This window comes from Entelurus aequoreus, linkage group LG14 (assembly GCF_033978785.1).
Source record: "Entelurus aequoreus isolate RoL-2023_Sb linkage group LG14, RoL_Eaeq_v1.1, whole genome shotgun sequence".
Lineage (NCBI taxonomy): Eukaryota > Metazoa > Chordata > Actinopteri > Syngnathiformes > Syngnathidae > Entelurus > Entelurus aequoreus.
The window spans coordinates 49,905,677-49,926,585 of NC_084744.1; the positions used below are offsets into that span (position 1 = coordinate 49,905,677).

A 20,909-nucleotide genomic window follows, 5' to 3' on the forward strand; every position below is an offset into this window, starting at 1 on the left:
ATTTGGCCAACAAAATAAACCTACAGTCATACCTCTCACATCGAATACAGAATCTTCACAGCTTTCGTTCAGTTCGATGAGATGACAAAACATTTTAGCTAGTGTTGATGTTATTTAAACACTGATACAGTTTGCAGTTAAATAAAGGACGAGTGAACATCCCAGTCAACAAACTAAAGACATAAACAAGTTGTGACAATGTTCATGACACATCACCTGCTGCATGTTTCCTCACCTCATTAATTCTCAGTCACAGCAGCTGATGGATGCTGTTTTGAGAAAATGAAAGCAACATCAAATAGTTTTTTCCTTCGCTGTGTACTTTCAGTGTGGGGACGAGTGCGTCTGTCTCCCAATATTGTCCACACCTGTCTCCATCTAAACACAGCAGTGCGCTCTTAAACACACGCCGGGAAGCGAGGGAAAAATTTCGTTAAACCAAGCGCTCGGCTTCGTTTACTCCTAAGGGGAAATCTCCGCAGCAAAGTCCGTGTAGTTTGTCCGCCATGATTATCAAGCAAAACGACGCTGAAGCAGTGCACTATCAACACCGTGTATAGTGAGGATGGTGTTCTGCTGACCTCGACTGCGGATGTTGTGGATCGGTGGAGGGAATACTTCGAAGACCTCCTCAATCCCACCAACACGTCTTCCTATGAGGAAGCAGTGCCTGGGGAATCTGTGGTGGGCTCTCCTATTTCTGGGGCTGAGGTTGCTGAGGTAGTTAAAAAGCTCCTCGGTGGCAAGGCCCCGGGGGTGGATGAGATCCGCCCGGAGTTCCTTAAGGCTCTGGATGCTGTGGGGCTGTCTTGGTTGACAAGACTCTGCAGCATCGCGTGGACATCGGGGGCGGTACCTCTGGATTGGCAGACCGGGGTGGTGGTTCCTCTCTTTAAAAAGGGGAACCGGAGGGTGTGTTCTAACTATCGGGGGATCACACTCCTCAGCCTTCCCGGTAAGGTCTATTCAGGTGTACTGGAGAGGAGGCTACGCCGGATAGTCGAACCTCGGATTCAGGAGGAACAGTGTGGTTTTCGTCCTGGTCGTGGAACTGTGGACCAGCTCTATACTCTCGGCAGGGTCCTTGAGGGTGCATGGGAGTTTGCCCAACCAGTCTACATGTGCTTTGTGGACTTGGAAAAGGCATTCGACCGTGTCCCTCGGGAAGTCCTGTGGGGAGTGCTCAGAGAGTATGGGGTAACGGACTGTCTGATTGTGGCGGTCCGCTCCCTGTATGATCAGTGTCAGAGCTTGGTCCGCATTGCCGGCAGTAAGTCGGACACGTTTCCAGTGAGGGTTGGACTCCGCCAAGGCTGCCCTTTGTCACCGATTCTGTTCATAACTTTTATGGACAGAATTTCTAGGCGCAGTCAAGGCGTTGAGGGGATCCGGTTTGGTGGCTGCAGGATTAGGTCTCTGCTTTTTGCAGATGATGTGGTCCTGATGGCTTCATCTGGCCAGGATCTTCAGCTCTCACTGGATCGGTTCGCAGCTGAGTGTGAAGCGACTGGGATGAGAATCAGCACCTCCAAGTCCGAGTCCATGGTTCTCGCCCGGAAAAGGGTGGAGTGCCATCTCCGGGTTGGGGAGGAGATCTTGCCCCAAGTGGAGGAGTTCAAGTACCTCGGAGTCTTGTTCACGAGTGAGGGAAGAGTGGTTCGTGAGATCGACAGGCGGATCGGTGCGGCGTCTTCAGTAATGCGGGCGCTGTATCGGTCCGTTGTGGTGAAGAAGGAGCTGAGCCGCAAGGCAAAGCTCTCAATTTACCGGTCGATCTACGTTCCCATCCTCACCTATGGTCATGAGCTTTGGGTTATGACCGAAAGGACAAGATCACGGGTACAAGCGGCCGAAATGAGTTTCCTCCGCCGGGTGGCGGGTCTCTCCCTTAGAGATAGGGTGAGAAGCTCTGTCATCCGGGAGGAGCTCAAAGTAAAGCCACTGCTCCTCCACATCGAGAGGAGCCAGATGAGGTGGTTCGGGCATCTGGTCAGGATGCCACCCGAACGCCTCCCTAGGGAGGTGTTTAGGGCACGTCCGACCGGTAGGAGGCCACGGGGAAGACCCAGGACACGTTGGGAAGACTATGTCTCCCGGCTGGCCTGGGAACGCCTCGGGATCCCCCGGGAAGAGCTAGACGAAGTGGCTGGGGAGAGGGAAGTCTGGGCTTCCCTGCTTAGGCTGCTGCCCCCGCGACCCGACCTCGGATAAGCGGAAGAAGATGGATGGATGGATGGATGGACGACGCTAGTGCACATGCGTCTGACTTCGTGTTGCCGAAAATGCATTATTAAATGACGGTTTTTCGGTATTTAAAAAATTAGACGGTATTACTAACCGTTTGGAATTTTATCGTAAATTATCATTATACCCTTTACCGTTACAGCCGTAGTCCATTAACAAGTAAAAAGTCAAGAGCGGTCACGGCATGTTCTTTCTGCAAATGTTGGTAAATTTTTTGGGCATCACGGCAAACGACGAGGGCGGTCGCGGCAGTTGCCGCGGTTAAATTCAAGCCCTGACCCAGGAAGCCATCTCTGAAAGCCCCCACACTATCTTCCATAAAAAAACCACTCTTGTTTAAATAATGACACCAGCAAGGTTTTATTTCAACATACCACACGACAAAGTCTCCATCTTAGTTATTGTCTACCTGATGTACTTTTTGTAACAGTCAAAACAATCGCACAGGTCCATGTTGACGCCAACAAATGTGCGCACACACACGCACAGAGTAACAATTTGAACAATGTAGTGCTGCTCAAGATGCAAAATGGGATCAGGTTTTGGCAAAAAGGGGACTTGAAGGCTTCTGTGCAAGGCAGAGCGGTTTTCACTCAGATCCAAACTTCCAAAACGTTAGCTTATTTGGTCATTGAGCCTGTCAAGTTCCTTCGTCAAGCCCGTGTAAACATTAAATTAGACATGAATGAGACATGAGACACACTGTTGGCATACAAAGAGTTAATGAGAACAATAAATAGTTGTAAAAACATAAAAAAAACACTGCAATCATTTTAAGACGAAGAAGAAGCTTTCACCATTTTTACCCAAAGCTTAAAGACGACTTGGACTCAATTTAGCAGCGACTGTTGGCAAAACGACAGAAAGCATGGGATACTTAAAGCTAACGTGCTAACCAGCATCGGTGGATACACTGCACCGTGTACGCTACATGTGAAGAATAGAACGTGAACATTTTTGTGCCATCATTGTGACCCCAACTGTCTTTTCCCCAGTCCACCACCCCCAGTTAACCCAAAGACACGTTTTCGGTGTTAGTACTAAACGCTTAGCCCACATACCTGTGACAAAACAAAAACACCTCTTACACGATATGGACAAAATTATTAGAATGTGCTAACCCAAGAGCCTGGGATTCTTCATCTCATCACATTTTCTATGCTGGGTAAAGACCCTTTCTTGTCCCCAGTGAACAAAGCAAGGTCTGTAAATGCATGCTTGGATGAGTTTATGAATGTTATATCCTAATGATTTTGTCCACACAGAGCACAAACAAAATCTCCCTTTCTGGACGCAGTCAAGTTTCTGTCCATTTGTCGTTCATAACTTTGGTTGATGATTCTTCTTCTTTTTGACTTCACTGCTAAAAAAAAAACCCACTCCAAATTGCATTCTACACACCTTATCGGCGTGTTCAGTCCCTGAAATGTTTTGACGCGTAAGGTGAAAGTAGTCGAGCGGCTTCACTGGTCTTGAGATTGCGCTTTTTTGGGGCACTTCAGACTTTCTAGTGCGCCTCGGGGGTCTGCCACACGTTGTTGAGCAGTTTGACCACCTCCTCGTAGATGACAAAGACGATGGCCACGTCCAAGCACACACGGCCGAGCCGGGGAACGGTCCCTTTGTAGAACCTTGGAGCGGGAGAGGAGGAAGTTAGAACCAGAGATGTCCGATAATGGCTTTTTTGCCAATATCCGATATTCCTATATTGTCCAACTCTTAATTACCGATACTGATATCAACCGATACTGTTATATACAGTCGTGGAATTAACACATAATTATGCCTAATTTTCTTGTGATGCCCCGCTGGATGCATTAAACAATGTAACAAGGTTTTCCAAAATAAACCAACTCAAATTATGGAAAAAAATGCCAACATGGCACTGCCATGTTTATTATTGAAGTCACAAAGTGCATTATTTTTTTTAACATGCCTCAAAAGAGCAGCTTGGAATTTGGGACATGCTCTCCCTGAGAGAGCAGGAGGAGGTTGAGGTGGGCTGGGTTTATAGGGGGTGGCGGGGGGTGTATATTGTAGCGTCTCAGAAGAGTTAGTGCTGCAAGGGGTTCTGGGTATTTGTTCTGTTGTGTTTATGTTGTGTTACGGTGCGGATGTTCTCCTGAAATGTGTTTGTCATTCTTGTTTGGTGTGGGTTCACAGTGTGGCGCATATTTGTTACAGTGTTAAAGTTGTTTATACGGTCACCCTCAGTGTGACCTGTATGGCTGTTGACCAAGTATGCCTTGCATTCACTTGTGTGTGTGAAAAGCCGTAGATATTATGTGACTGGGCCGGCACGCAAAGGCAGTGCCTTTAAGGTTTATTGGCGCTCTGTACTTCTCCCTACGTCCGTGTACACAGCGGGGTTTTAAAAAGTCATAAATTTTACTTTTTGAAACAGATACCTATCATTTTGAAACCGATACCGATAATTTCCAATATTACATTTTAAACCATTTATCGGCAGTCCGATATTATCGGACCTCTCTAGTTAGAACCACAGGAAATCGCGTCAAGAACAGAATCTAAGGTCACTCACGCCAGCGGTCCTTCTTGTTTGAGGATCTGGAAGGCACAGTCCAGAGTGTTCCTGTAGCGGTGGGCATCCAGACCCTTCAAAAGCACACATCTGTCTTAAGACATGGACAACCTTGCCAGTTAGATGACCAAAAGTGCCCTACTGACCTGCATCCTGGTTTTCACCACGTCCAAAGGTGTGTTTCCAAAAACGCTGGCGGCTCCCGCTGTGGCTCCAAACATGGCCGTGATGATAGGGTGCAGTTCTTTTCTGGTGTCGTCACCTTAGTGGAGCAATCCAAACGCAGAATGGGAATTCAAGCGACCAACATTCCGAATAAAGTCCCAGCTTGGACTTGATCGATCCTACCAGTTCAGTACTTGGTTGTCACTAATCCCAAAGCTTTTCTTATTTTTAGCAAATTGTGTCTAACAACTGTTTCTTGTGGTCTTCCAGTTTTTGTCAGAACCTTGGTTGAATCTTTCGGAACGTCCTCATTCAACCCGACTCTTGTTTTTACCCTCATCCAGTCACATTTCCAGCCACTTTTGTCAGTCCAGTTTAGTCTTTATTTGAAGGGACAATGCACAGAAACATTAAGCTCAAAGACAGATACTGTATGTTCTGTACCAGATTATAGCTAAATAGCTCATTTCCATCTGCAGTCCCTGACTACCTAAATTAAAGGGATACAAAAATCATGCAATAAAATTATGACATTAAAATCATACTATAGCATGTAATCAAATTAAGAAAAGTCATAAATAGCCTTTCATGGACACATACTTAATATACAATACAACCACACCTCATTTACATCATCACACAAAGACAATACATGCTTTTGTTCACATCTTTCATCATTTGTAAAAACAACCATGATTTTAACAGACACACCTCACAATTTACAACAAAAATGCTCTCATGGATAAATATAATACACATTAAGTTGATGTGGCGAAGTTGATAGAGTGGCTGTGCCAGCAATCGGAGTGTTGCTGGTTACTGGGGTTCAATTCCCACCTTCTACCTTCCTAGTCACGTCCGTTGTGTCCTTGGGCAAGACACTTCACCCTTTGCCTCTGATGGCTGCTGGTTAGCGCCTTGCATGGCAGCTCCCGCCATCAGTGTGTGAATGTGTGTGTGAATGGGTAAATGTGGAAATAGTGTCAAAGCGCTTTGAGTACCTTGAAGGTAGAAAAGCGCTATACAAGTATAACCCATTTATCATTTATTATTATGTGTCAAACATAGTGCCCACCTTAGTGACCATGGGAGCAGCTTTGATTGCTCCAAAGCCACTTTTTAACTTCAATTTTGAACGAAGAGTAATCTGTTAGACTTTTCAAGTTTGTTGTGAGGTCGTTCCATTCCTTTATGGCTTTATATGAAAAGGCTGATTGTGCAAAAGAGGTTTTACATCTGGGTACGCTACACTGCCCCCTGGTGGAGGCTCGTGTGTTTCTAGTTGTCACAGCAGATGTAAACTGGACAAAGTGCTTAAGTGGCGCTGGTGCAGTGTTATTTATGATTCGATGGGCCATTTGTATTGATGCTCATCTTTGAATGTTGGCTAAATTTAACAATCTATATTTTTGGAGAACTAAACGGTGGTGTTGTGGTTTTCGGTCAAGGATTTTGAGCGATTGTTTGTGCAAAGTTTCAATTGGCCTCAGTGTCATTGTGCTTGCCTGGACCAACATGTTATACAATAATAAAAACGAGACATAATCATTGCATTAAAATAAGTTTGAGCTGCCAGTTTTTGTATATGCACAAGATTGCGCAAAAGCTTTAGATTTGATTGGATATAAATAACTACAATACTATACAGTTTGCTTCCAAAAATTCCATAGTCACCCAATGGTAGGGGTACCCAGATCCTTTGCCTGTAAACCATCCTGTTACAAAGTTTGATTGAAATGGGTTTTTTGCAAACTGCATCTGGCCTACTAGCGGTGACATGAGACTTTCAAACGAACACTGACAGATTCCACGACAATCAAATACCGTATTTTTCGGAGTATAAGTCGCTCCGGAGTATAAGTTGCACCAGCCGAAAATGCATAATAAAGAAGGAAAAAAACATATATAAGTCGCACTGGAGTATAAGTCGCATTTTTTGGGGAAATGTATACGTTTCTATACGTTTACCAAACAATCTGTCACTCCTAATCGCTAAATCCGATGAAATCTTATAAGTCTAGTCTCTTACGTGAATGAGCTAAATAATATTATTTGATATTTTACGGTAATGTGTTAATAATTTTACACATAAGTCGCTCCTGAGTATAAGTCGCACCCCCGGCCAAACTATGAAAAAAACTGCGACTTACAGTCTGACAAATAAGGTAATGTGTTAGTCATACCTTTGTACCAGTTGCGCAGCGCATTCATCACATAGAATCGGATGGCCTGATTGGTTCCCTGCTTAAGCACCGTCGCCGTCAGACCTTGATACGTCCCCCGCACACCTGCGTTACAAAACCGGACCCGTGTTGCTCGCCATCATTAGGACCAATGATGTCTTACGGGCCTCAAGTCCCACCTTGCTCTCTGATGATCTCGCTGACGCCGTGAAAGAAGCCTCTGTAGCGAGGCCTGAGCGAGCACTGGTCGTGGATCATCTTCACCTGTGGGACGGCACAACCGTCACATGACCCGTCATCGCCTCACAAAAGTGCCCTCGCCGACTACTCCACCCACCTTAAGCGTTTCCATGGGGCACACGATGAAAATAGCTTCTGTGATGCCCGCTCCCAAACCGCACACGAGGCTCCCCTTGTTGTCCAGCCGGCCCGTGGCGTCCCGCATGGGATTGCTGAGGATCTCGAAAGTGCCGAATCTGCGTGGGGGGGGGACAGAGAGCCATGACGGCGTTGACGATGTGAGTATTTCAGCTTATTTTCTTCAATTGCCTGTCAATACTAGCATTTTTTGCACTTTCAAGCCCCCCAAACTGTGTTACCCCGCATATGTGAACACTTGAAAACAAATGGTAAATTGGTTATACTTGTATAGCGCTTTTCTACCATTTTAAGGAACTCAAAGCGCTTTGACACTATTTCCACATTCACCCATTCTCACACACATTCACACACTGATGATTGAAAACAAATTCAAATAAATTTTCGAATTGAATAAAAGTGGCGGCTTCAATTTGTTGAATTCACATTCATGCTTTGTTCAATCTGTACATCAACTCATAATTCAATTCTGATTCTTTGGGTTATGAATCGATTCAGAATAGATTCCTGATTCAACAAAATTATCGATTCAAACAGATTCTCGCAACATATTTACTAGTATATGAATTACAATGAAACCTTTTCAAAACAGATTACAGTAGCTCACCTTGGCTAATGACATATCCGCACAGAGAGTAGGCGCAGATATGGTTGTAAAAATGTGTTTCAAATAGTTTTTTAAACATTTTAATTTGATTTAGAATCATTATAAATACAAAACTCAAAACCAGTGAAGTTGGCACGTTGTGTAAATGGTAAATAAAAACAGAATACAATGATTTGCAAATCCCTTTCAACCTATATTCAATTGAATAGACTGCAAAGACAAGATACTTAACGTTCGAACTGGTAAACGTTGTTATTTTTTGCAAATATTAGCTCATTTGGAATTTGATGCCTGCATCATGTTTAAAAAAAGCTGACTGATAAAGTTGAGGAATGCTCATCAAAGACTTATTTGGAACATCCCACAGGTGAACAGGCTAATTGGGAACAGGTGGGTGTCGTGATTGGGTATAAAAGCAGCTTCCATGAAAGGCTCAGTCATTCACAAACAAGGATGGGGCGAGGGTCACCACTTTCTGAACAAATGCGTGAGCAAATTGTTTAAGAACAACATTTCTCAACCAGCTATTGCAAGGAATTTAGGGATTTCACCATCTACGGTCAGTAATATCATCAAAAGGTTCAGAAAATCTGGAGAAATCACTGCACGTAAGCAGCAAGGCTGAAAATCAACATTGAATGCCCGTGACCTTCGATCCCTCAGGTGGTACTGCATCAAAAAGCGACATCAGTGTGTAAAGGATATCACCACATGGGCTCAGGACACTCCCGAAAACCACTGTCAGTAACTACAGTTGGTCGCTACATCTGTAAGTACAAGTTAAAACTCTACTATGCAAAGCGAAAGCCATTTTTTAACAACACCCAGAAATTCCGCCAGCTTCACTGGGCCCGAGCTCATCTAAAATAAACTGATGCAAAGTGTTCTGTGGTCTGATGAGTCCACATTTCACATTATTTTTAGAAACTGGACGTCGTGTCCTGTTTTTATTTACGAATGACACAACGTGCCAACTTCACTGGTTTTGCAATAACTGATTCGTACGTGAATTGTTTTTTCAGCACCCCTATTAATCTGTAATTAATCCCTAATTAATCTTTAACCACAACAAGATTCACTTGGTCTGAGATTGACTTTTCCCAGATTAAGAATCAAGACTTCTTCACACCATTCATTCGTTTTGTAGGATCCAGATCAGTCGACATGTTTGTTGATTTGGTTTATTTATGGCGTCTACACCTTCTCAAGCAAACCCCAGTAAGAAGCAAAACAGAACTACAAAAAGTCTGCTAGTGTGAAATATCTAAAGAGGACCAAGGTTAGTTTATTTGAAAATACAACGCGGGAATAACACTTAATAAGACCACCTTCCAAACCCATTGCTTTGTGTTCACAATGCTCTCTCTGGTTAAGTAAACCCAGAACAAAACGAAGATTCATTCCGGAGGAGGTGCTCGCTTTTTGTTTTGCTTTTACAAAGGAAATTTTTTGAATCTTAAAATGGAACTGCATTTATTTTGGAATTGTGCCTATCATTCACAATCCTTATCATAGACAATAACACGTTTTCCTTTTTTTTTAACAATGCAGCTAATGGGAGTACTCTATTGTGTAATAAAAACCCTCTGTAAAAAAAAAAAAAAAAAACACCCAAAAAGCGCCAACAATACTCCATTCACAGCTTGTGACCTGAATGTTAACCAAGCATTAGCAATATTGTTTTTATAAGCGCTGACGCAGACAAATTATTTTTAGAAGTGCCGTGATCACAAAACGCTAACTATCTTATGCTGCTATATTGACATATTAAACTGCTGCGTCACCTCTGAGTTGGTAAAAGTTAATTCTAGATTATAAATCATGCCTCTCACCTGGATAGTAGAACATTGTGGACATAAACCAAGAAGTTGGTCAACTTCGACATCCGACTTAAACACGGAGACGGCAAAAAAAACGCTCGTTTGCGGCACCTTTTCTTTTTTATCTTTACTGAGGAATATGGATAATTTTTCATTTAAATAGGAAGATCCAATGAGGGCAGACATTGTACAGTAAGTGATTGTTTTAATATGTTCATAGTTTATATGTCTTATTTAGCACTTAGCAATATTTGCTACATGATGCTTAGTGTTTTAAAGTTGGATGTGATTTGCTCACAGCTTCTAGAACTTGTAGATCATCCTCATTATATTCAGGCTCAAAATATACGTTTCTGAATCATCATTTGCGCCAAAGTAATGTTTGTTGTCTCATGAAGTCTGCCATGATTAATAGTGTTGTTAAAGGGCTACTGAAACCCACTACTACCGACCACGCAGTCTGATAGTTTATATATCAATGATGAAATCTTAACATTGCAACACATGCTAATACGGCCGGCCGGGTTAACTTACGAAGTGCAATTTTAAATTTCCCGCTAAACTTCCGGTTGAAAACGTCTATGTATGATGACGTATGCGCGTGACGTCAATCGTTGAAACGGAAGTATGCGGACACCATCGAATCCAATACAAAAAGCTCTGTTTTCATCTCAAAATTCCACAGTATTCTGGACATCTGTGTTGGTGAATCTTTTGCAATTTGTTTAATGAACAATGAAGACTGCAAAGAAGAAAGCTTTAGGTGGGATCGGTGTATTAGCGGCTGGCTGCAGCAACACAACCAGGAGGACTTTGACTTGGATAGCAGACGCGCTATCCGACGCTAGCCGCCGACCGCATCTATGATCGGGTGAAGTCCTTCGTCGCTCCGTCGATCGCTGGAACGCAGGTGAGCACGGGTGTTGATGAGCAGATGAGGGCTGGCTGGCGTAGGTGGATAGCTAATGTTTTTAGCATAGCTCTGTGAGGTCCCGTTGCTAAGTTAGCTTCAATGGCGTCGTTAGCAACAGCATTGTTAAGCTTCGCCAGGCTGGCAAGCATTAACCGTGTAGTTACATGTCCATGGTTTAATAGTATTGTTGATTTTCTATCTATCCTTCCAGTCAGGGGTTTATTTATTTTGTTTCTATATGCAGTTAAGCCCGATGCTATCACGTTAGCTCCGTAGCTAAAGTGCTTCGCTGATGTATTGTCGTGGAGATAAAAGTCACTGTGAATGTCCATTTCGCGTTCTCGACTCTCATTTTCAAGAGGATATAGTATCCCAGGTGGTTTAAAATACAAATCCGTGATCCACAATAGAAAAAGGAGAGAGTGTGGAATCCAATGAACCAGCTTGTACTTAAGTTACGGTCAGAGCGAAAAAAGATGCGTCCTGCACTGCACTCTAGTCCTTCACTCTCACGTTCCTCATCCACGAATCTTTCATCCTGGCTCAAATTAATGGGGTAATCGTCGCTTTCTCGGTCCGAATCGCTCTCGCTGCTGGTGTAAACAATGGGGAAATGTGAGGAGCCTTTCAACCTGTGACGTCACGCTACTTCCGGTACAGGCAAGGCTTTTTTTATCAGCGACCAAAAGTTGCGAACTTTATCGTCGATGTTCTCTACTAAATCCTTTCAGCAAAAATATGGCAATATCGCGAAATGATCAAGTATGACACATAGAATAGATCTGCTATCCCCGTTTAAATAAAAACAATTCATTTCAGTAGGACTTTAAAGAGAAAATGTAATATTGTGATGCGTCTGTGAAATGAATACACCGCCATATGCTTGAAATGAGTAAAATAGGTAAACATGAGATGTTATCATGGATGTTACTACATTACATATAAACTTACAGCATGTATATAAAATGCTGATGAAGGTTTCTGGGTGTTTTAGAGCACTTTATCGGCGAAATAGCGCAACTCCCATTGACTCCATTGTTCAGTAGTGTGCCGTCAGGGCCGGCAAGGCTTTCTCTGCTGGCCTAACATAACCAGAAATCATGATCATAATTAAAGATAAGACATTTTGAATTTACTCTCCCTAAATATCTAAAATAATTCATTCTCTTCATGTCATATTATGCTCCTTCCAGCGCTGTAGTTTTTAGGTTATAGAGTTTTTATCCACTTAGAATTCAGCTAGCTTAGCTGTACGAAATCTGCCCAGGGCCTTCAGAATCAACAATGCGGGCGTGTGTCAGTTGTTAGAATAATTGTATCTTAAGTTATCACAAAACTTTGTGTTTCAATGAGTTCCCGGCGAGAAGACAAAAGCTGTCTTTGAACCTACCAAGCAGAAGGCTTGTAAAACTCCACTGTGTAGGATGGGAAGCAACATGAAGGTGTTCTGTTTCTTTCATGTATTGTAATCAACAAAGATATTGTCGTGACCCAAGAACTACAAAGCGGAGAGGAAGCAGGGCCTGACTCCCCTCAAGACGACCTTTTCTGTGAGCCGTTTTACGACCTTTTCTGTGAACTCTTTTACGACCTTTTCTTTGAACTGTTCTGTAACCAAAGGCGATGGCTGTTTACGACCCACGGCCCTTAGAAACAGCTGTTGCCATGTAATCAGGGAAAGTCCAAATAAAAGAGGTGGCGTACAATATTTCGCCAGAGCGTGCTGGAGACTGAACAAGAGTACAGCCCAGACGTTTCTCCTCAAATTGAGCCAAATTTAATTCTGTCTCTGTTTTAATTATTTGCTTCTTGTCTTGTTTAATAGATGTCATCAGTGTTTGAACCAGACATCAGTGAACGGACACAAACATTTGACAAACAGTTGCGATAGCCAAACAGATCACGAGTTGTTGTCAGTAAGGCCTTCTAGCTGGCCTAAGCAGATATGTATTGTGATGTCATGAGCTAGGTAACATAACAACTCCATTACCTAGCATGCCACAGTTGTGACGCGCATGCGCAGTAGTCTTGTTTAGGTTGTTGAATGTAAACATGCCGGCATCTTAATGTTATTGACAAGCACGCTGTGGAGTAAAGTTTAAGAACTCAACCAACACGCCTTGTCGGCATCTTTTATGATTAGACAAGACAACACATATATTTGCAAGGCCATTTCCAAGAAGGACAAAGAGAAACTACATCTTGTGAGACGATGTTGGCCAACCCCGGAACCTCGCTCAACTGTCCCTGCGATGAAATGTGAGTTCAGATATTTTATTTCTTAATTTTTCCATGTTTAATATGTTTTTTGCAAATTTCAATTTTGAGAGTACCACATAAGATGTGTCTTAATTGCTGATGCGGGTTTATTGATTTTTAAATGTGCCAGAAAATAACCCGTTGTGTACACTGTTAATGTGTTTCAATGGACAGTAGTGCGTAAATGTGTTTCCGTATAGTATTTCTCCAGCAATGGTCATGTGGGGACATAAATGATGGTAATTTGAGAGGTAATCATTGAAGTCGGACATCACTGAAGGCCTAGGTGGGAAACGCGCGGCCCACCACTGCCATTGTTAGCTGACTTTTGCTAATACTTATTTATGATTTAGAATGCATCAAAAAGAAAAATGTGTTCTGGTCGGACCCAAGAATTGAGATTGATAGGCAAAATTCCAAAGAAATTGCAGTTTCCCGTTTAAGATAAAAATGCTGCTTAGTTCTAAAACAAAATAGGATTGGTGGACGTGTGCCAAAAGCTGTGTGCGTTCACCTCACTGCAGATTTGGGAATTGATCCGTAGAGGAGCGAACTGAGACCTCGATACAAGCCCCTGAGACCATGATCCTGCACAGTCAGCTTCACGCAGTCACCTGCCAACACACACACACGTTAGAACAGGGGTCGGCAACCCAAAACGTTGAAAGAGCCATATTGGACCAAAAATACAAAAAACAAATCTGTCTGGAGCCGCAAAAAAATCAAAAGCCGTATATAAGTGTTATAATGAAGGCAACACATGATGTAAGTGTCTATATTAGCTATAATAGCCTACTATCAAAATCACAGTGTCGCAGACAAATCTTCGTTGACAGAAATTTAATATTTATTCTACACATTTTTACAACATTAGAAGCCATTAGTAAATCAGAAGCTACTCAGAAGGTGAGATAACTCCTGGAAATGACTGGCTTTTAATAGCCAAAGGTATAGATGTGTGTGTCCAAGTTAAAGGAAACTGTCTTCTTTCAATAGATTTATTACAATCTTTGGCAAGCTAGGTAATGTTTGCTGCGGTCTGGAACAACATGGCACACAAACAACTATCTGAAATGCAGCAATAATACTTACAGATAATGTGTCATGAGAATTTATATAGAAAGAGGATAAAAGTAAAGAGCTCAAATATACCTACAAATGAGGCATAATGATGCAACATGTACATACAGCTAGCCTAAATAGCATGTTAGCATTGATTAGCTAGCAGTCATGACTGACCAAATATGCCTGATTAGCACTCCAACAAGTCTATAACATCGACAAAGCGCACCTTTGTACATTCACACGCAGCAGAAAACATTTGGTGGACAAAATGAGACAAAGGAGTGGAAGATTTCACATGTTAAAGTGTTGCGTCGCAGTCCACACTATGGTGGACTGTGGACAAAACGATGTTCACCAAATACTCTCATCAGTGAAGCATACACACAAACATACAGTCGTGGTCAAAAGTTTACATACACTTGTAAAGAACATAATGTCATGGCTGTCTTGAGTTTCCAATCATTTCTACAACTCTTATTTTTTTGTGATAGTGATTGGAGCACATACTTGTTGGTCACAAAAAACCATTCATGAAGTTTGGTTCTTTTATGAATTTATTATGGGTCTACTGGAAATGTGAGCAAATGTGCTGGGTCAAAAGTATACATACAGCAATGTTAATATTTGCTTACATGTCCCTTGGCAAGTTTCACTGCAATAAGGCGCTTTTGGTAGCCATCCACAAGCTTCTGCTTGAATTTTTGACCACTCTTCTTGACAAAATTGGTGCAGTTCAGCTAAACGTGTTGGTTTTCTGACATGGACTTGTTTCTTCAGCATTGTCCACACTTTTAAGTCAGGACTTTAAAAAGGCCATTCTAAAACCTTAATTCTAGCCTGATTTAGCCATTCCTTTAAAATTTTGACGTGTGTTTTGGGTCATTGTCCTGTTGGAACACCCAACTGCGCCCAAGACCCAACCTCCGGGCTGATGATTTTAGGTTGTCCTGAAGAATTTGGAGGTAATCCTCCTTTTTCATTGTCCCATTTACTCTCTGTAAAGCACCAGTTCCATTGGCAGCAAAACAGGCCCAGAGCATAATACTACCACCACCATGCTTGACGGTCCTGGGATTAAAGGCTTCACCGTTTCTCCTCCAAACATATTCCTCTGTATTGTGGCCAAACAGCTCAATTTTTCCTCCAGAAGGTCTTATCTTTGTCCGTGATAAATTCATAAAAGAACCAAACTTCCAACAAGTATGTGCTCCAATCACTCAATCACAAAAAAATAAGAGTTGTAGAAATGATTGGAAACTCAAGACATCCATGACGTTATGTCCTTCACAAGTCTATGTAAACTTTTGACCACGACTGTATTAAACCGTGGGTTTTCTCACAATTGGGAAGGTTTGTGTCATGTTTATCCTCAAACAAAACACATACTAAAACAAAAAAAATATTTTCCCCCAACTTTTTCCATTTTCAATTAGAGATGTCCGATAATATCGGACTGACGATATTATGGCCGATAAATGCTTTAAAATGTGATATCGGAAATTATCGGTATCTGTTTCAAAAAGTTAAATTTATGACTTTTTAAAACGCCGCTGTGTACACGGATGTAGGGAGAAGTACAGAGCGCCAATAAACCTTAAAGGCACTGCCTTTGCGTGCCGGCCCAGTCACATAATATCTACGGCTTTTCACACGCTCACAAGTGAATGCAATGCATACTTGGTCAACAGCCATACAGGTCACACTGAGGGTGTCCGTATAAACAACTTTAACACTGTTGCAAATATGCGCCACACTGTGAACCCACACCACACAAGAATGGTAAACACATTTCGAGAGAACATCCGCACCGTAACACAACATAAACACAACAGAACAAATACCCAGAACCCCTTGCAGCACTAACTCTTCCGGGACGCTACAATATACGCCCACCTCAACCTCCTCATGCTCTCTCAGGGAGAGCATGTCCCAAATTCCAAACTGCTGTTTTGAGGCATGTTTAAAAAAAACAATGCACTTTGTGACTTCAATAATAAATATGGCAGTGCCATGTTGGCACTTTTTTCCATAACTTGAGTTGATTTATTTTGGAAAACCTTGTTACATTGTTTAATGCATCCAGCGGGGCATCACAACAAAATTAGGCATAATAATGTGTTAATTCCACGACTGTACAAATCGGTATCGGTTGATATCGGAATCGGTAATTAAGAGTTGGACACTATCGGACATCTCTATTTTCAATCCTTTTTTCTTTTTTTTTTAAAATGCTCCAGGGAGCCAGGCTAGGGCGGCACTAAAGAGTCGCGGGTTATAACGTGTGCGGCGTTACCAGACCGGAAGTCATGTGACCTACCGATGCCTCGGTACCGTGGAGGATTGGCTCGCTCGTCCAGCTGCAGCTGCGTCTTCACGTACTCCGTGGGGAAGGTGATGCAAATCTCGATGCCGCCCGCGATGCCACCTAAGTGATGAGGAGCAAACATGGTGATTTGTGGCTTTAGTGACCCACTTCCGCTCAGATCTCCTTAACAGATTGTAGCCGGATCAGAATCGAACGTAGCAAAAGATTAACAAAAACAAAACCCCGCACCTGCTAGGATAGCCTTCCCGGGATGTGTCATCTTCCTGCCGCCGATCGCCGCCGCGGCCAAGCTCCTCCTCGCCGCGTACGACTGCCTCGGGGCCGGCGGAGGACATGGCCGCACACCGTGGGGGAAGAGCTTGTCGAGCGGCGTGGACATCTCGGATAAGAGGCTGTAGTATTAGCGGCGTCTCTCCACCGTGACAACAATAACACAGGCTTGCGAGCGCGCGCCGGCAATGTGGACCGCGGGAGCGAGCGCGGCGGGGGCGGGGTCAATAACATGCAAGGCAGTGGGTCAAGATGATCGGCCCACCTCATTGGTTGGCTCCGTCATGTGACCTGGCGATGCTGCTGTTGACCAATGAGGAGGAAGCTGATTTATATACAGTAAATGTAGTATAATGTGCATTTGGTTTAAACTATCTTTAATTATTAATTGTTAGATGGCATTACTCAATAGCCTGCAATAAAATTATGTTTTATAATACCGAGTGACTCATTTTAATTGCAAGTCATTTCCTTAAATACACAAATGACAGTTGTAATTAGGGGTGTGGGAAAAAATCGATTCGAAGTCGAATCGCGATTCTCACGTTGTGCGATTCAGAATCGATTCTCATTTTTAAAAAATCGATTTTTTTATTTTTTTTTAATGAATCAATCCAACAAAACAATACACAGCAATACCATGACAATGCAATCCAATTCCAAAAACAAACCCGACCCAGCAACACTCAGAACTGCAATAAACCGAGCAATTGAGAGGAGACACAAACACGACACAGAACAAACCAAAAGTAGTGAAACAAAAATGAATATTATCAACAACAGTATCAATATTAGTTACAATTTCAACACAGCAGTGATTAAAAATCCCTCATTGACATTATCATTAGACATTTATAAAAAGATAAAAATGAACAATAGTGTCACAGTGGCTTACACTTGCATCGCATCTCATAAGCTTGACAACACACTGTGTCCAATATTTTCACAAAGGTAAAATAAGTCATATTTCTGGTTCATTTAATAGTTGAAACAAATGTACATTATTGCAATCAGTTGATAAAACATTGTCCTTTACAATTATAAAAGCTTTTTACAAAAATCTACTATTCTGCTTGCATGTCAGCAGACTGGGGTAGATCCTGCTGAAATCCTATGTATTGAATGAATAGAGAATCGTTTTGAATCGGAAAAATATCGTTTTTGAATCGAGAATCGCGTTGAATCGAAAAAAAAAACAAAAAACATTTATAATCGATATTGAATCGAATCGTGGGACACCCAAAGATTCGCAGCCCTATATAAAGCCCTTGCTCATCACCTACTTACCTCGGCGGAAGAAAAGTAGTTCCCATGGACAATATATCAGTGCTTTGGTTACTTTACACTGTGTTCCTCTAAATATGAGTAAAGTATCAATATCAGCGCATAAAAACACGTATGGTATCGATCCGCACATCACTACCTTACCATACACTATTTTTTTTGCATAGTAATCATTACAACATAAACAATGTATTTTTTTTATTTATTTTTTTTTTTTTGCTGTTTTATAATACTGAGTGACTCATTTTAATTGCTAGGCATTTTCTTAGATAAACAAATGACAGATTGAATGCCCTTGCTCATCACCTGATTACCTCGGCGGAAGAAAAAGTAGTTCCCATGGACAATATATAAGTGCTTTGGTTACTTTACACTGTGTTCCTCTAAGTATTAGTAAAGTTAAAGTAGCAATGATTGTCACGCACACACTAGGTGTGGTGAAATGTGTCCTCTGCATTTGACCCATTCTCTTGTTCAACCCCTGGGAGGTGAGGGGAGCAGTGAGCAGCAGCGGCGGCCGCGCCCGGGAATCATTTTTGGTGATTTAACCCCCAATTCCAACCCTTGATGCTGAGTGCCAAGCAGGAAGGTAATGGGTCCCATTTTTATAGTCTTTGGTATGACTCGGCCGGGGTTTGAACTCACGACCTGCCCATCTCAGGGCGGACACTCTAACCACTAGTGAATTATATTTATATAGGGCTTTTCTCTAGTGACTCAAAGCGCTTTACATAGTGAAACCCAATATCTAAGTTACATTTAAACCAGTGTGGGTGGCACTGGGAGCAGGTGGGTAAAGTGTCTTGCCCAAGGACACAACGGCAGTGACTAGGTTGGCAGAAGCGGGGATCGAACCTGGAACCCTAAAGTTGCTGGCACAGTCACTCTACCAACCGAGCTGAGTAAGCCTAGTAGATCAATATCAGTGCATAAAAACACGTATGGTATCACTCCGCACATCACTACCTTACCATACACTATTTTTTTGCATAATAACCTTTGCAACATAAACAATTTTTTTTTTTTTGCTGTTTTATAATACTGAGTGACTTATTTTAATTGCAAGTCATTTCCTTAAATAAACAAATGACAGTTGTAATGCCCTTGCTCATCACCTACTTACCTCGGCGGAAGAAAAAGTAGTTCCCATGGACAATATATCAGTGCTTTGGTTACTTTACACTATGTTCCTCTTAGTGAAGTGACGTGAATTATATTTATATAGCGCTTTTCTCTGGTGACTCAAAGTGCTTTACATAGTGAAACCTGTTATCTAAGTCAGTGTTTTTCAACCACTGTGCCGCGGCAGGAGATATTGTCTGGTGTGCCGTGGGAAATGATGCAACTTCACCTAATTGGTCCAAAAAATATTTTTTTGCAAATCAATAATTATAATATGCAAATAATGTGCCGTTGCTTAGTGTCTGTGCTGTGTAGAACTCGGCAGGGTAACCACGTAATACTCCATGTCAGTAGGTGGCAGTAGGTAGATAATCGCTTTGTAAAAGTCGGAATGTGTCAGGTGAGACGAGCATGGTTTGTTGTGATCCCAATATGCAGACCACAGCGGGAGGCAGCGTGCAAGTAAAACGGTATGTAATGCTTAAACCAAAAATTAACGAAAGGGAAAGGAAAAGGCTATGCAAAACGAAACTAAAACTGAACTGGCTACAAAGTAAACAGAAACAGAATGCTGGACGACAGCAAAAACTTACGGCGTCGACAAAGTACATCCGTACATGACATTAAATCAACAATGTCCACACAAAGAAGGATAGCGCTGAGAGGAAGACAGGAAACTGCTACAGGAAAACACCAACAAAACAGGAAGGGCCACCAAAATAACAGCGCAAGACTAGAACTAAAGCATTACACACAGAAAAACACCAACAAACTCAAAATAAGGCATGACGACCTGGTGGAGTTTCATTTTTGTACGTTTTCTGCTGGTGGTGTGCCTCCGGATTTTTTAATGAAAAAAATGTGCCTTGCCTCATAAAAGTTATTAGTAAAGTATCAATATCAGCGCATAAAGACACGTATGGTATCGACAGTATCGATCCGTCCATCACTACTTTACTTACTAATTACTTTTTGCATAATAATCATTACAACATAAACAATGGAATAAGCACAACATTTTTATTAGCACCAGTAATGACACAAAACATACCATTTTTTTTTTTTTAATTGCTTGAGCTCTTCATCCCATCAAAAAGAAGACACTTTGTCTGCAGAGAGAGACGTCAATCTGTCACACATTTGCACGCTTTAATTTCCTATTGCAGGGGGTGTCCAAATTGTTTCCACTGAGAGCCGCACCGGGGGGCCATTTTTGATACTTTTCATTTTCAAAACCAATAGAATATATATTGTAACCATTAGAGCTCCCCTCAATTTGTAGTGAACATTAAAGGTCCCTATAGGGCAGGCCTGGGCAATTATTTTGCCTTGGGGGGCCAAATTTAGAGGGAAAAAAAATGTGTCTAGGGGGCCGGTATATCTATTTTTAGGAACACTAATACAAAACCTCACAATAATGTCTGAATGCAAACACTTTTATGACAGACCGCCTTAAAAAACGGAATGGAATTTTACATTATTTTACTTTTTACATGTAAATAAAAAATTTGGGCTTTCCGATATTATCTATGAGCGATAAAACACTGAATATTGACAACATATGACATATTTTACAGTCAAGCGAAATGCAACAAAAATTCAACAAACACAGCCAAATATGAACGTGAAGGGTATAAAATAAACCCACCTACAATCTGATATATCTAATACATCACTAAGCTTTGTAGTAAAAATATCCTTCCACGTCTGATCCCTAACACCTGCATTTCA

At 42.0% G+C, this 20,909-nt stretch overlaps 1 protein-coding gene across 1 annotated transcript; it reads right to left on the reverse strand.

Moving 5' to 3' along the window:
* Positions 1-2,597: 2,597 nt before the first annotated feature.
* LOC133664995 (tricarboxylate transport protein A, mitochondrial-like) lies at positions 2,598-16,968 on the reverse strand. The gene is made up of 9 exons (XM_062070115.1): positions 16,731-16,968; positions 16,494-16,601; positions 13,626-13,725; positions 7,472-7,610; positions 7,314-7,398; positions 7,135-7,239; positions 4,933-5,048; positions 4,787-4,860; positions 2,598-3,875 (listed from the first exon to the last, which is right to left on the reverse strand). The coding sequence occupies exons 1-9, from the start codon at positions 16,879-16,881 to the stop codon at positions 3,752-3,754; spliced, it is 1,002 nt and encodes a 333-aa protein (XP_061926099.1). The 5' UTR covers positions 16,882-16,968; the 3' UTR covers positions 2,598-3,751.
* Between the last annotated feature and the right edge of the window lie 3,941 nt (positions 16,969-20,909).

Coding starts and splice junctions, on each gene's coding strand:
- LOC133664995 (XM_062070115.1), bottom strand. CDS start 16,881: ATGTCCACGCCGCTCGACAAGCTCTTCCCCCACGGTGTGCGGCCATGT. Junction 5,049..7,134: donor GCTGCGCAACTGGTACAAAG/GTATGACTAACA, acceptor TGCTCCACTAAG/GTGACGACACCAGAAAAGAA. Junction 4,861..4,932: donor TGGTGAAAACCAGGATGCAG/GTCAGTAGGGCA, acceptor GTGCTTTTGAAG/GGTCTGGATGCCCACCGCTA.